This window comes from Leuciscus leuciscus (assembly GCF_965113295.1).
Source record: "Leuciscus leuciscus genome assembly, chromosome: 2".
NCBI classification, from domain to species: domain Eukaryota; kingdom Metazoa; phylum Chordata; class Actinopteri; order Cypriniformes; family Leuciscidae; genus Leuciscus; species Leuciscus leuciscus.
In genome coordinates this window covers 49,036,642-49,051,618 of record NC_138726.1, presented here as the reverse complement: position 1 = coordinate 49,051,618, position 14,977 = coordinate 49,036,642, and the positions used below count along the sequence as shown (strand labels likewise).

The following is a 14,977-nucleotide window of genomic DNA, read 5'->3' as shown; positions in this document are numbered from 1 at the left end:
GTGTGCCCCGAAATCGTGAGATGTTGAGAAAAACATTTCACTTTAAGTTCAATTAATTAGATATTACATATAATTTGGTAGTAAGCATAGTGTTTTACAACATTTGCAACTTCTTTTTATCTTTTATTTAGAAGCACCACAATTACTAAATAGTGCTGTCTGTTACTACTACTGAACAGACATTTTGAAGTTTATTTTAAAATGTAAAGTATTGAAAATCAAAACAAAGCTCTGGAAACACTTGCGTTTTCACAACACTATAAGTGTGTCCTACAGGTAATCAAAAGTTGCTGTCTTCACACCCACTCGAACACTTGGGCTAAATACAGGAAATGCATCATTTAAGTAGACACTTGGTCAGGAACAAAGATTGCAAGTGTGGGTATTCGGACAGGCCTACTGTCTCATTTCACCCTCTGTAGGTTGCATTTGTCGCCCGCATACGTCGTTGAGGCTGCCTCATTTCAGTAACCATTACATTCCAGAGTCATAAAATGGTTACTTTTCTGAAAGTAGATATCTTTGATGAAGTATACGGCCGACAAATGGCTTTCGAAATGAGACAGTCACCGAACATAGCAAACACACTGCAGCCATCTTTACAGTTCCTCCTGAACCAAAACAACGAGCTTATGCTGCGTTCACGCCTTGTCGTAAATATTGTAATTACGAGATGACAACCTGTGACGTTCTACTCTGAGCTGTTCACATCCTCAGACTCGGATTTATGCTTTACTATGTCAACATTATCACTGTCGAATTTAATCTGCAGCAGTCAGGTGGTACAAGTCCGAGCTCAGGAATGTATTTACGTTCATTATAAATGTAATGTTATGTGCTTTGAGACCTGAGGTAATTTAATGCTGTCTCTCTCTTGTGACGGTTTGCAGACTCTGCTCTGGCTGGTGCGTGTTCATGTTTTGTAGAGAGCGTTCTGAAGGGAGGGTGGGATCTTATGCTTTCAAAGCTAGCTTGCTACTTGCTAACCCCGCGAAACTGCTGCTTACCGTATTGGAAAAATATTTGTTCATGTTTTTAGGATAAACCTCACCAAATTTGGTTAGTTTTATACTTACAACAAGACTAAACAGCAATCTGTCAATGCAGTACGAAAATGAAATTTAATTCAAGATGAGTTTTCTAAAGACGTACCCAATTTTGCTCCTCAAGTAAATGTATTTTGATATATTTTCTACTTGAAAACAAGTTTACAGAAAAATCAAGTGATTTGCAGAATGAGATGTTAAAGGTAAAAAGTGTGCGTACAGTGACTCTACTCTTTCTTTTTTGGTTGTTTGAAGAGAGAAGGTAGAGCAAACTGAGCGCTGGAGAAGAGGATTAGGACGGGTATTATTAGATTCATCTGTTTATCCTTTCACCTGATCCTCCTTAAATCTAACAGCGCTGCTTTTATTTACCAGTGTGCACTGAAAATGCATTAAAAGAATGGATGGCCAGTGGATTGCACATCAGCTTGTGGGTTTCTTTGGTTCCACCCCAAAAAACGAAACAAAAAAGGTAGTTAGCATGAAGAAAATCAAGCCTATTCTTAGGAACATAAAGATTTATTTTAATTTATTGTGGCATTATATTAATGAAAATTAAGCACATTTCCATACCAACTCATGATTACAGAAACACATCAGGGCATTTTTGTAGTTCAGAATTATAATTTCTTTCTTTGAATTATTTTGGTTTAAGTGAATTATGACCAGATCATTGTCTTGACATGTTTCGTGAGATTCACCCATGAATTTGGTGTTCCCGTAAACATTTAAACACATCACTTTTCTGCTAATTGCAGGCCTGAGAATTAGCAGTGTATTTTAACATGTCTTGCTTTCACTGAGTCTGATGGTGTGACTCACACTCATGAATATTTTTTCGGCCTTAAGTGCTATTTAACAAACAGCTGTTGTACTCTCAGTAGAGGTGCTAATTTAAATTTTTTCCACATTTGCTGAGGGTATTTTCATGCTTAAACCTATCGAGTCATAAACCTTCTTTTATTATTGGGCCCAAAGAAGAATCAGTATTGTGGTTGATTGATAATCTACTGTTCGTTTGCATTGACCTCATACTGTTTTTTTTTGTGTGTGTATCTTTTCAGTGTCCAGAGTCATGAAACTTAGTCCTTGTCAAGCCCCGTTATATGTAAGTATCCTCCAAGCTTATTTTTCATTCCTCTTTATTTGCTCAGTCAAATCAGTTTGCAATGTTAGCCAGCTGCAATTTCAGCAAATATTATCACATCTCAGACTCACACAGGCGCTAGACACATGCGCACAATAAAGTTTCATTATAATTTCTAGTGTCTAGAATTGATTCGTTTAAACTAGAGTTGCATGAATCTGTTGTTGTTGCCTTGTCCAGTTGTTTGTTGTTCTTCCGTATATTTCATTTATTGTGAAATAAAGGCCAGAGTCAGTGTTGCCACCTTGTGGACCAACGAATTGGTGCAGAAAACAACAACAACAAAAAGCAGGTGCATTTGCGAGCTGAACTCTGAGTACCTGGTTAGAAAGTTTGCTCTGTGTGTACAATATGCTCATACTATGCTGATGACAATTTACATCACGTGCACCGTGTACCCTAGTGTACGCGTAAAAACCAAAGTATACTTTGTATACAAAAACTACCCCTTTTTGCGTTTAAAAATGCAAAAGCTCTCTATTGCTTGCAATTGTATTCATTAGACTAGCCTGCGTTTAAATGGAAAAACGTGCCGCAGCGCAGATTAATGAAAAATAACGCAAGCTCTAGAGACACGTTGTTGCTGGAAGTTGAACTTTGTGTTTTCAGGAATGGCTGTCACAATGGAGACAATGCAAAAGAAGCGAGACACAAGCGCAGTGGTCAAACGTTTCTGACTAGCGCATGTTTGTTGGCCACGTTCACACAGCAGCAGAATACAGTTTTCTGTCCTGTATCGTTACGTTCACTCACAGTTCGGTTATTTACGGGAGTGACAACCGCATTCTGTAACTGAACTTACACCCCGTACATATTCAGGACTCACAACCGCATTTCTGGAAAATTTGGATCTGGAAAAGTCAATAAAATTCTCATTCAGGAAGACTGGTGGTGACCCCAGTTTGAATTCTTCCCTGGGAATATGACTGTCAGCACCTTACAAGAACAGAAAATGTGTAGAGCAATGGGAAGGATGTATGACTGATATTGTGTTACTATCACAAGAAGCCCATCTCACGTAGGAGTACAGTCAACAAAGAGAAGGGATTTTCCCTCCTGTGCTGTGAAATCTGATGAGGGTTCAAAGACACTTATCTTTGTGTTAACGTCTGTAATTAACTGCTGAAACGATATTAGATTATCCAGAGGACTGAGATAAATCGACACAATGGTGATAGTGATAGAGGATGGATTAGGCTGGTTTTGAGTACAGAAGTATGTGTGTCACCCCTTATTGCGTCTTTATTCCCATAGACATCTTTCCTCTCCTGAAATAATTTCAGAAGTCAGTATGGGGCTCAGATTTCTCCAATTCTACCCGATTGTCAATCATGCCATAGTACAGCCTCCATCGAAACTCCTGAAATACCTTTCTGTCGCTTTAACGCATTATGAGCAAGAACTTAACCATGAAACCAATGTTCTTTAATGGTTCTTTGTAGGACTTTAAGTTCAGCATAACCGCTTAATCGGGTTCTTGAGTCGATTATTTTATGGTTTTTTATAGATTTATGTTCTTAAATGTTTTGGAGAGAAACTTCTTAGTTTTATTATTGATTCTTAAGATTGGCACATTGACTTCTGCATTCTTCAAAGCACCATTGTAATCGTTTTTCATGGTTAAAGTGATTTTTTTATTTTTTTTTATTTTTTTTTTATTGATTATTTCTTCAAAGTTGCCATGAAATTCAAATGGGACTTTTGTTTTTTATCGTTACGGTCATATACACTTTATTTAAATGTTTGGGGTCGTAAGATTTATATTGTTTTTGAAAGAAGTATCATATGCTCACCAAGGCTCCATTCATTTGGTCAAAATAACATGGTAAAAACAGCAACATTTTGAAATATTATAATAAAATAAAATTCATTCCTGTGATGCCAAAGCTAAATCATTATTACTTACTTCAGAAATCATTCCAATGATTTGATGCTCAAGTAACATTTATTAGTATTATTATTATCAATGTTGAAAACAGTTGTGCTTAATATTTTTTTTTAGAAACTGTCATGAATTTATTTTAATTTTTTTCAGGATTCTTTGAAAAATAGAAAGTTCAAAATAATATTAAATGTCTTTACTGTCACTTTTGGTAAATATAATGTGTATAATCTGAATAGAAGTATGCTTCAATTTTTTCTTTATTCGACATTTTCATATACAATTGGTCCTGTTTATATTGGAAATACATTTTTATTCTAATAGGAAATGTGATAAAATCCCAGTTTAAATTAATCATGGCCTTTGCAGTGGTGGTTCCATTGGCTGCTGTGCAGAACAGTGAGCATATTGTTTGAATTTTAAGTATAGATGCATTTTTTTGAGTGTATTAATCTGTGAAAGTGTGATGGGAGGAGACGAGCCTCTCTCTGAGAACCTAGACGAGGGCTGTTAAATTCAAACTGCTATCTGTGTTAATCTGTGCAGACCAGCACGTGTGTGTGATATCCTGTTGCAACCACAACTTCAGTTATTTCTCATTACATTTGACTTTGAGTTCTTGCGTTAACAATTTATGAAGGCTTCCTTTTAAAAGAAAGAATAGCAAATTCCATTTAAAAACAAATTTTACACACATACAGTGCTCGTGTCTAATAAATCATGTACATTTTTTATGATCAAGTTGGCTGAAAATGCACATTAACAGGTTAATTCAAGTGACTTCTAATATGTGATGGATTGGATCATTTTAGCATTGTGCTTTTTGGACGATAATATATTTAGTTATATTCATAAGCACATAATCTTGTATTTCAAACTCAAACTCTGTTTTTCTGTGGCAGGGCAAGTGTGTGCTAACAGTTCATCTTTGCGATGAGGCGCTCCGTGAAGGAGAACAGGGGGAGGTGCAGTTCTTCCTGTTGTTCACTGGCTCCTCTCAGAGACATCTAACCAGCACACTGAAGCTTAACCATGGCACCCTTCAGGCTGTGTGTCCAGGTGAGCGCATTATTGGGCCCGTAGATCTGTGACGTCATAGTCAACTGCATCCCAACTGCAACCTTTGACCTTTTGTCGGCTGACAAAAAAGTTTGTGAATCCCTGCCTTAGAATAGTTTACTATAAAATTGTGATTTGGTGCTCTAGTAGTAACTAACATTACTAAGATAACATGCCGAGCCGAGCCAAAGTTATTATTATGAATGCACAAATATTGATATTGCGATTAGATAGCTAATCTCCAATAAACGGTCAGTATTGTAAAAAAAAAAAAAAATATATATATATATATATATATATATATATATATATATATATATATATATATAAATACGCATGTTCATGACATCAATGTTTTCACAAATTCGTGTATTTGTAGTTTACACGAAGAAGATAACATTATCGTTTTCTAAAATTTGCACTTTGAAACTTGTTTTCAAAAGTTTGCATTTTCAGGCCCCCAAAACGCTGTTGTTGTTTAAATACCAAAACATATAAAAAGTTTCCAGTTTTAAGTTGAAAATGGTGTCATATAAATGGCCTCACATTTTGGAACCATATGGAACCATAATTTTTAGCTATCATTTTATTGAGTGCTAGATGATGAGCTAAATCTTGAAATTATAAAATAGGCAGAAACATTTAAATATCCAATATCAGGCGATACTGATAAAAAAATAAAAAAATAACGTCAGCCAATAATAAATATGGTGCTGATATATTATGTGTCTCTGCTTACTCTATCTGGCTGCAAGGTCAAAGTTTTAAAATCACTTTACATGAAATTCAGGCTACAAATCAGGCTACTTTTCTCTGCATAAACTGGGACACGCTAAATTATTTTAGCATTGAAAGATGATACTCACCAAATTTCGGATCGATTACAGAAAATAAGTTTCACATTAACTTATTGCCAGATATTAAAGTTGAGGAATGTGTTTGTTCTGAGTGTCACTGTGAGATCTAGAGATGAATGTTTAACTGTCTATGTTCTTCTGACTGTGTATTTTGGGACTTTTTGCCTTTGTTTTGTTTACTCAGTTGGGGGAAGATGGATTGGGTGAACATGCTGCCCTCTGTCCTTTTTCTAAGAAATCACTATTTGCTGAGAAACATGAGCACCTCTCTGTACTTACGTTTCTCATGTACATATGTGACCCTGGATCACAAAACCATTCACAAATCGCACGGGTATATTTGTGGCAATAGCCAACAATACATTGAATGGGTCAAAAATGATCTTTTTCTCTCTTATGCCAAAAATCATTAGGATATTAAGTAAAGATCATGTTCTATGAAGATGTTTTGTAAATTTCCTACCATAAATATATTAAACATTTATTTTTGTGAGTGAATGCAGCACAATCGCGAACTGTTTTGATTTTTTTTGCACCCTCAGATTCCAGATTTTCAATATGAATATAAGATTTTCAATATAAAGCTCAAAAAAAAAATTGACCCATGTGACTGGTTTTGTGGTCCAGGGTCACATATAGATAATCTGGTTTTTAAGATGTAGTTTCCCATCAAAGCTCACATTATATGAATTAATCCTAATGTAAATTCTCAATGCGAAAAGCTTTTGGCTGCACGAGGTGGCAGCACTTGGTCCTGTCAACAAAACATGTTTGCATGCTGACCGGATCCTCTTAAGGGATTGAGTCAAACTGAAAATGGTGTATTTCATCCCCATAGAAAGACTTCAGTGGAGAAAATTGATCTTCTGTGTGTTTGTTGCATACATTTAGGCATGCCTATCAGCCTGTTATCATTATAGATCATTATAATATCAATATGCTATTTCTTTTTTTCCCCTTTTTTTACTGATATTTGTTTTTATTGTCTTTTCGGGCTGTTTGGCGGCTGAAACAAGCCATCTCACTATAGAGATGCTCACTCAGCTTGAATGAACGGAATTGAGTGCAGTAATGCTTAGTCTTGTGTTTCAGTCATTCTGTTCAATGTCAGGTGTAATGCCTCAGCAGTCAGTGAAGGGATGATCCGCTGATGGAGGGAGATTACTGGGAGAAACACTAGGCCTGTTTGGCACTTGTGAATCCAGTTATAGTGTTTATGTTTGGCCTGTTTTCAATATGAGATCAAAATGGACCTTTTACTTTATAGTTATACAGTAGTCAACATTTGAAGTGGATCAAAAAAAGTTAATCAAAGTTGTCCTGAACGGGTATTGTTCAAAACTCATGTATGACTTTGATGAAAGGTTTTGATCCACTTCAAATGTTGATTACTGTACTAGATCTTAATTGAAACAGTTTATCAGTCGACAATATTCCTAAAAAAAATCCTATTATGCTATTTTAAAGGTTCCTAATTTTGTTTCAGAGGTCTTCTACAATAGGTTTACATGCATCCAAGGTCAAGGTCAGTTTTGTCAGGTAGTTTAGGTATTATAAAGTCTTGTGCATTACAAACAGCAGTAATTTTGCATAGCATTATTTTTATTTTAAGCATTATTTGAATTATTTTATGTTAGTGTGAATGTTATTTTAGTAACTATTCAGAGATTGGTATACACATTACAGAAGTCCAGACCACTGGGAGGATGTTTGGAATTCTTGGGAATGTTGTTGCACATAAATATGGGTTTGTCTCTTTTCCCAGGAGGTTGACCATGTGCCACTTTGTGTGGTGAGACCTGGCTGTCATTTTTATATGTACCACAGGCTTCAGCCACAATAATTATTCTCTTAGTATGAGCTGTCACCAGAGCCGATCCTGACCTCCCTGGGGCCCTAAGCAAAATTCTGTTTAGGGGCCCTCATACCTGACCCGTGAGCCATGAACCATTTGCCATTGCCACACAGTCACACCTGACACCCCAGTGTTCCCACTACAATCCCTCCTTTAACTAGTTGTAGTGAAAATGTAATTCCTGATATCAGAAGACATTGTTACAAGTAAAAAGTTCATTCTTAATATCAAGAATTCACATTTTAAATAGTACAAATTTAATTATTGATATCAAAAATGCATAATTATCCTGTGAATGAATAAAAGCTAAAATGGCGCCATAGCATGTCACTGTGTTTTAAATGATAAAAGTAATTCTTGATACTCTTGATTCTTGATGGTTATTATTTACTGAGGGATGTGCATCCATATTGACCAGAATCTCCAGCCAATCAACATTTTAAATTCAATGGAGCCTATCAATAGTCAATGTCAATACATTGCTTTCCATATTGCATTTGGGCAGAGTTGTAACTAAACCTTGACTGAGCGACTAGATAATCATCGTCTTGTTTTAAAACTATAATGAGGAGTGCCATCACGCCCGTATTGTACTGGTCCCGACTCACAACAGATGTTTCTGCTGGAAAGTGTGCGTTTCATTTCATGCACGTGCATATGATATGATCGCATGTTAACGCGCGACGCGGTTATCTTTTCCGAGCTGCAGTTTATAAACAAACACCGTTGTCCTTTGTCGTTTATTAAACATAATAAATCAACTCACATCAACTTAACTTTAGCCTACTGTTCTTTGCTGACATCAAACTTTGAGAGGAGAGTCACAAGTCTACCTGATAACTGTTCCTGCAATGAACTCTTATGGTGTTTTTTTCTCTCTCTTTTCGTGACCAGAAGGATAGTTCCGCTTCATTTTCTCATCGATATAGTAAACATTGATTGACGCGCTTTGACACGAGGGGGAGGCGGGGCCTTGAGTAATTTGCGGGGCCCTACGCACCTTGCGTAGTGTGCGTATTGGGCTGATCGGCTCTGGCTGTCACTGCAGTAAAGACTCATTGTTTTTATAACCGCCAGGAATGAGATATTGCATTTAACAGTAAATTGTGCAAACAAACCAGTCATGAGTTGTATGCCTGTACTGACTGACAGTTGTACCCAACCTGAAAATTGTTTTAATTTTAATTTTTTTTAATTTATTTATATTTATGCACACGTCAGCTAAATGACTAAAATGTCTGATAATGACACCATTTTTGCTGTGCTTTTTCCCCTCCATATCCTTTTGACTTTTCACATTATTAGTCATCAGCATTAGTAATCTGTCATGAATGTGTTTGAATGATGTCATGATGTGATCTTTGCCTCTCTGTGCAGCTCATAACTGCTGTGAGTCAGTGCTGGTCACCCTGTGCTCAGCGGGACGGGACGGTTACGTTCATACTCTGGCCACCGAGCACCTGAACTTCATGCAGGACCTGGCCTTCGACATGGCCCAGTTCCTGGTGAGTACGGTGGGGCAGACGGACATACTGGAAGAGGCTCTACTACTGGACGAGCATCAGATCCCACTGCAGGAGTGCGAAAAGCTGGACCAGAGTCTGTCCCTGGCCCTCAGACATCTCACGCTACCCCCGGGCTGGAGCCTGCTGGGGAACAACACACGTGAGTGCAGCTTAATGGAGGCTAGTTGTTAAATCTGGTTCAAATAGGGTTGTAGGTTCAATCCATGAAGTATTATTGTCTGATACACAATGAGCAAAGACTATAAGTAAGTAGTAAGGCAAGTAGTCATTAAAAAGAGCTAAAATCATCATAATATTTTGTCCTTTAACTGATCATGACGAACATTTGGTGTTTAGGTCAGAGGACTGTTTATGTAACTTGCAGCCCTTTGCATTCGTTACAGTTTTGATTTCATAAGCTAAGTACCTTTGTTTTAAGAAGTTGTCTGTGTACATCATCCAATAGGAGATTATCTACATTATCAAATGGGAGGATTGTCTCAGCAATAGTTCTGATGTGGTCCTGTAGGGGGCATCTAAGCATTAGCATTGGTGTAGTTCATCAGGCTTATTCTTGATTTGTTAACAAAACCAAAAAAAAAAAAAAATGTACTGCCATATTTAATATAAACTTTTATATATTATAATATATTATGTATTATTATATAAAAATATAAACTGCTACATTTTGGAGAGCTTATAATTCTTTGTTGTTCTTGACCTATTACTTATTTTGTCTCCATTTTCTCATTTAATCTGGTTCTTTTTTGTTTCATTACATGTGTAGACTCCTGGTAAATAAAACAAAACAAAATAAAATGGCAAAATATTTAGTGGTCTTTTAATGGTCTTAACCAATTTACAGTATTTAAGAATTGCACAAATACTGTAGATGAAGTAACTTAGCACGGAATAGCCTTCCCCAACTTGCAGACAGCTTTCTACAGGAAGAAGAGTCAGTGTTGTTCCACTCAATGTTAATGACTTCAAACTGTTCTTGAGTAGTCGAAAAATATCTCCCAGTTCGTTTGTGTTTAATATGAGACCAAATATTCACTAAAAGGGTTCAAATCTAGACTCTGAGCTGGCTAAACATGAGCCTGGTGGACTTGTTCTCAAGCCACTTCTTGTTTGTCTTTGCAATTTGGACAGGAGCGTTTAAAAATAACATCTGATCATTCTTTTTTAGATGAGAAATGTTCATTTGTGGGAAGCAATATTCTCCTGTACTCCTAAGCATTAAATGACTTTTCCCAGTAAAATAGCTCAACAATACCAGCAGCTAAAAAAGCTTCCCACACAATGACACTCTTCCTCCATGCTTCACAATGGTAGAGATGCATTTATTATTATATTTCTCAACATGCAACTCGTGTTTCATTGTGATTCATCACTCCACACACAACTTCCCATATTCTGCCAAATACTTCATTCTGCCTTTGATGTTTTTCTGAGACAACAATAGCTTTTTAAGTTGTGGATTTGCTTAAATTTAGCTAATTTCCTGACCAATAATTTGTTGTTAAGACAATTAAAAGCTTGGTGTTTAGACATTTTTGGGCTTGGTCCATATTTTTCCGAGCAATGTAGAAGAGAATGTACTGGATGATATTCTCGAGCACGGATCAGCAGCCAAATAAACGTCCCTAAATGGCATTCCAGATCAGGTTCCAAGTAATCAGAACAGTTCCTTTGAGTTCACTGCGGTCACATGACCGTTGACAGGTCAGTTACAGTTTGACGTTAATTACAGCTGCCAGATCTTTTTAAATATTTAATTAACTGCCATTGTTTTGGCCTGGTTCTTCTCTGCTGAATCACAGTACAAGACAGTCCTTGTCTTAAACTTGTCTGATGGGTTTTTATTATGCTTAAAAATGTTGCTGCTTTCATTTTTCTGTAATAAGCACCACTTTGGTTTGATATTTTGTAATTTAATAATAAAAATAATTAATAAGCCCTAATGGGGTTTATGTGCTGTATGTTGCTGTATTAGTCACTTTTTTTTATTTATTGTAAAAATACAGAAGGTTTACTGTTAGGGTTAAGGTGTAGGTTAGGCTTAGTGTTACATATACATATTGATACGAGTATAGCGCATAATTTTACTCATTCCCCCAGGTTTCACGCTTGCACCTGCTCAAAAGCTCACGCACATAAAGTCACCTCTCAAACAGAGTGTAAATGCCGTGTTGAGCTCTTTTTCGTGACTCGTGCTTAAATGGTCAAATACACACAAACTTATGTCAAGATGCCCGGCTTGGCGGGTATTCAGTTAAACACAGTCAGTTTTGGAACATAATAGTTGAGAAAGAAAACGCTTGTTGTGTAACAGTATATTGGATCCGTGCATAAGCTCTTAAAGTGACAGCAGCCTAATAAACCTGATTCGCTGTCGTGTTAATCTGAGAACAAAAGACAAAGAAAATCACTCTCTGTTCTTGACTGAATACCTTTTGTAACTTTAATTGTATGCAAATGAATCTGTATTTAATTTTTACAATGGAGACTATCCAGTGTTTTTACATTTGATAACTTTATTTCAAAAACTTAAAGCCATGTTTATTTCATTTGTCTCTTTATTCTATTGTATTTACTTGTGCTATTGTTTGCTATTTGTTATTTTATTACTGACCGTTTACTTTAGTTCAAAGTTTCAAATAATGCCTCCATGGGCTGTAAGATATTTTAACAAAATTACCCAAATTATCAACAAAAAAAATTGAGATAATAATAAAAAAATATATATATTGAAGTTTTCCCTGTGGTATCAAAAATGGTATAGAATATCTGTATTTTTCAAGGTATCGTATCAAAGTTAGAAATTCCAGTATCATGACAACACTAGGTTATAGTATTTATAACTAGCTGTATATAAAAACAATTTAAGTATATGGAATGTCCTTATTTGCATAGCTAAGTAAAGTGTGTGTGTCAAAACACTTCAAATAAAGTTATTGGTTATTATTGATATACTTTTGATATGTATTGATAAGACAAACACTGATCCAGGTCTGGTTTATGTTCATCCATTTTTCATTCTGAACACTCTTGTTTTTGTCTTTCAGGACTGGAACCTCAAGAGACCCTTCTACACTTTGCAGCCCGTCGTGGGCTCCTCAAAGTGGCCAGTTTTCTCATCAAGCAGCCAGGGGCCCGACAGGCCCTCAACCTGTGTAACAAACAGGGGGCCACACCGGTGGTCATCGCTGAGAGCCGAGGACACACTGCACTACTGGAGCTCTTCAGCCAGTGAGTAATGCACTTACAGTACATACACAGCCTGTTACTCACATGAAAACAACATCAATCTGTACTGATGGAGGAACAGGAGTGAATGGGAATCTACTGTTGAATAATTGTCCTCACACTGTTAAATAGTAAAAAATATGAGTGTTTGTATACTAAGTGAACTGTTAATGCGGTTATGATGGTTAGAAATTGTCTGATGCTTACAGTTTAAACACTTACTGACTATTTTATACCACTTTATTATTCATTTTAAAAATCAACAACAATGTCATTGTCAGTAACTCTAGGCTTATTGAAGGATTCACTTTTTGGGTGTGCTGTTAATAGCTTAACAAATAAAATCATGTTTGCATTTTCATTGTACAACCGAGTAAGATTTTTTTTTATATTTTATTGATGAGTAACAGTTATGTTGTCGTTTGAAATAAAATAGACATTTACAGAAATATATTTATATATATTTTTTTATAGAATATAAAAAATGTAAACATATTTTAGCTAGTTGGCTAGGCAGCATTTCTCATTTCCGTTTAGTTTAACTATAACCAAAACTGCAATAAAAATGAATAAACCAAAAATAAAAAATAAACTAATAAAAATGACAAAAACACAACAAAATTACTAAAACAAGCTAACATTAAAATGAAAACAAAAATTATAAAAATAAAAACTATAATAGTATATCAATGCTAATCAAATAACACTGTTTCTCTTAAAAATTAGAAATGAAGTTGTCAATTTATAACATTTTAATGTGCCTATCAGATAATTTATATTTGGATTAATTCTAAAAAAAAATTTTTTTTTATAACAATCTCTGATATAATAAGAGTAAATACTGAACACAGTACGAGACATCTAAAATCATCTTAGAATCTAATAGAGAGGCATTGTTTCCACACAAGAAACATCTGAGAAGCAGGATGTCTCCATTAGCTCTCTATTAATCTCATTGCTGAGACATAAAAGCGATCTAATTGGGTATTGTTCTTTAATCTTAAGCATGCTGCTTCAGAGAGCAGTGACAGTTGCTTTCCTGTGACCTGGTTGACACAAATCACTCCACCCAGCATTAGTCAATGCTCCAGGCCCAGATTTTAATCATTACCTCTTATTACACACTTGAGTTGGCAAAAGAGTACAAAATATGCATGTAGCTGTATAATAACTTGATTTGTGTATTTGGATCATCCTCCACTGCCTCTTGAACAGATAAATCAAAGCAAGTACATCCATAAGAACTATAAATTAAATTGAGTTTCTTGATTACAGCAGAGTGTTATTCTGTTTGAAGTTGTAATGAAACTGTCTGGGCATATCCTGTTCATCCGAAGGCTTGTTTTGATTTAGGGAGGATTTGGATACAGACGATGGCGTTGAGACGCTCAGACAGATCTCCTCCTCGGGCGGTCACGTGGTACAGCACCACTCCTCTCTGAACACCTACACCCTCTCTGTGGGCACTGAGCCGGGCGGTGCATCACCCAACCTGCAGGCTGACATCCTGGCACTGCGCAGGCTGATCATTTGCCATTGTCAGGGGAACGTGAGTCAGATCAGTTTTTTTTTCCAGATGTTGGCAAATCTTACTTTTTTCAGTTCTGTAGTCAGTTTTTGGTTAGTGATGAACATCTCCAGAAATAAGGACAATATGTGCAAATGTGAAGAATAATGATTAAAATAGATTGATAAAGACAGAATAATGCAACTGTAAGGGAAACGTTACTTCAGTTTGAACCATGTGGTTAAAAATGTGATATTAAAAAGATCAACTCATAAAAAACATTATTGTTAATTTTAATTGGAATTGTCACAGCTTAATATGATTGAAAGTGCAAGACAAAGTTTAATTCTTTTCAACATTATATTTTTAGAGAAAATAATAGTAACAATACACATTCATATAAATAAATGCAAAGTTTAGGTAGTATTCAATGGCTTTATTCTATCAAACCCATTAAAATGTAATGTTTCCTATTTGTGAAGTGCAAATAGGCAAAAAAGTCTGATGAAAAACAATGTTTTTCCATTACACACTAAAAACTATATATATAAATATATATATCACTTTTCATTATTTATAGATTTTAGCCTGTACTCTGAACAACATTGTACTTCTCATGTTACTGCCTCTTTAGGATGAATCGCTGTGTTGTCTTCCTCATTTGTTGGATTTTTTGGAAATGTCTGCTAAATGAATGCATACTATTATGCAGGCAACAGAGGGGAACTTGTTTGCCAAGAAATATCCCTCAGATTTCAACCTCCACCAGAAATAGTCTCCAACAACTGTAGATCTACTATTCATTGCATTGACATAACTGTAGAGTTAGAGAATTGCTTGAAAGATAGAAAACGCTAAAGCTGTTGTTCT

At 35.7% G+C, this 14,977-nt stretch overlaps 2 protein-coding genes across 10 annotated transcripts in view; one reads left to right on the top strand and one right to left on the bottom strand.

Annotated features, from left to right (window-relative positions):
• The window catches only part of mespaa (mesoderm posterior aa), a 259,472-nt gene that overhangs the window by 62,424 nt on the left and 182,071 nt on the right, over positions 1-14,977 (bottom strand). The gene's annotated exons all lie outside the window — the stretch shown is intronic.
• The window catches only part of LOC309488859 (uncharacterized protein), a 72,875-nt gene that overhangs the window by 9,810 nt on the left and 48,088 nt on the right, over positions 1-14,977 (top strand). For 8 of the 9 annotated variants that reach the window (XR_014202288.1, XM_082157282.1, XM_082157281.1 and 5 more), the window contains exons 2-6: positions 2,111-2,154; positions 4,978-5,134; positions 9,224-9,511; positions 12,420-12,603; positions 13,954-14,149. Coding sequence is in view for 8 of the 9 variants with exons in the window: in XM_082157282.1 (XP_082013408.1) it covers positions 2,122-2,154; positions 4,978-5,134; positions 9,224-9,511; positions 12,420-12,603; positions 13,954-14,149 (858 nt within the window). In the remaining variant the exon portion in view is untranslated. Of the gene's footprint in view, positions 1-261; positions 1,519-2,110; positions 2,155-4,977; positions 5,135-9,223; positions 9,512-12,419; positions 12,604-13,953; positions 14,150-14,977 lie in introns of those variants that run through there. The other variant, XM_082157276.1, reaches the window with a different exon arrangement.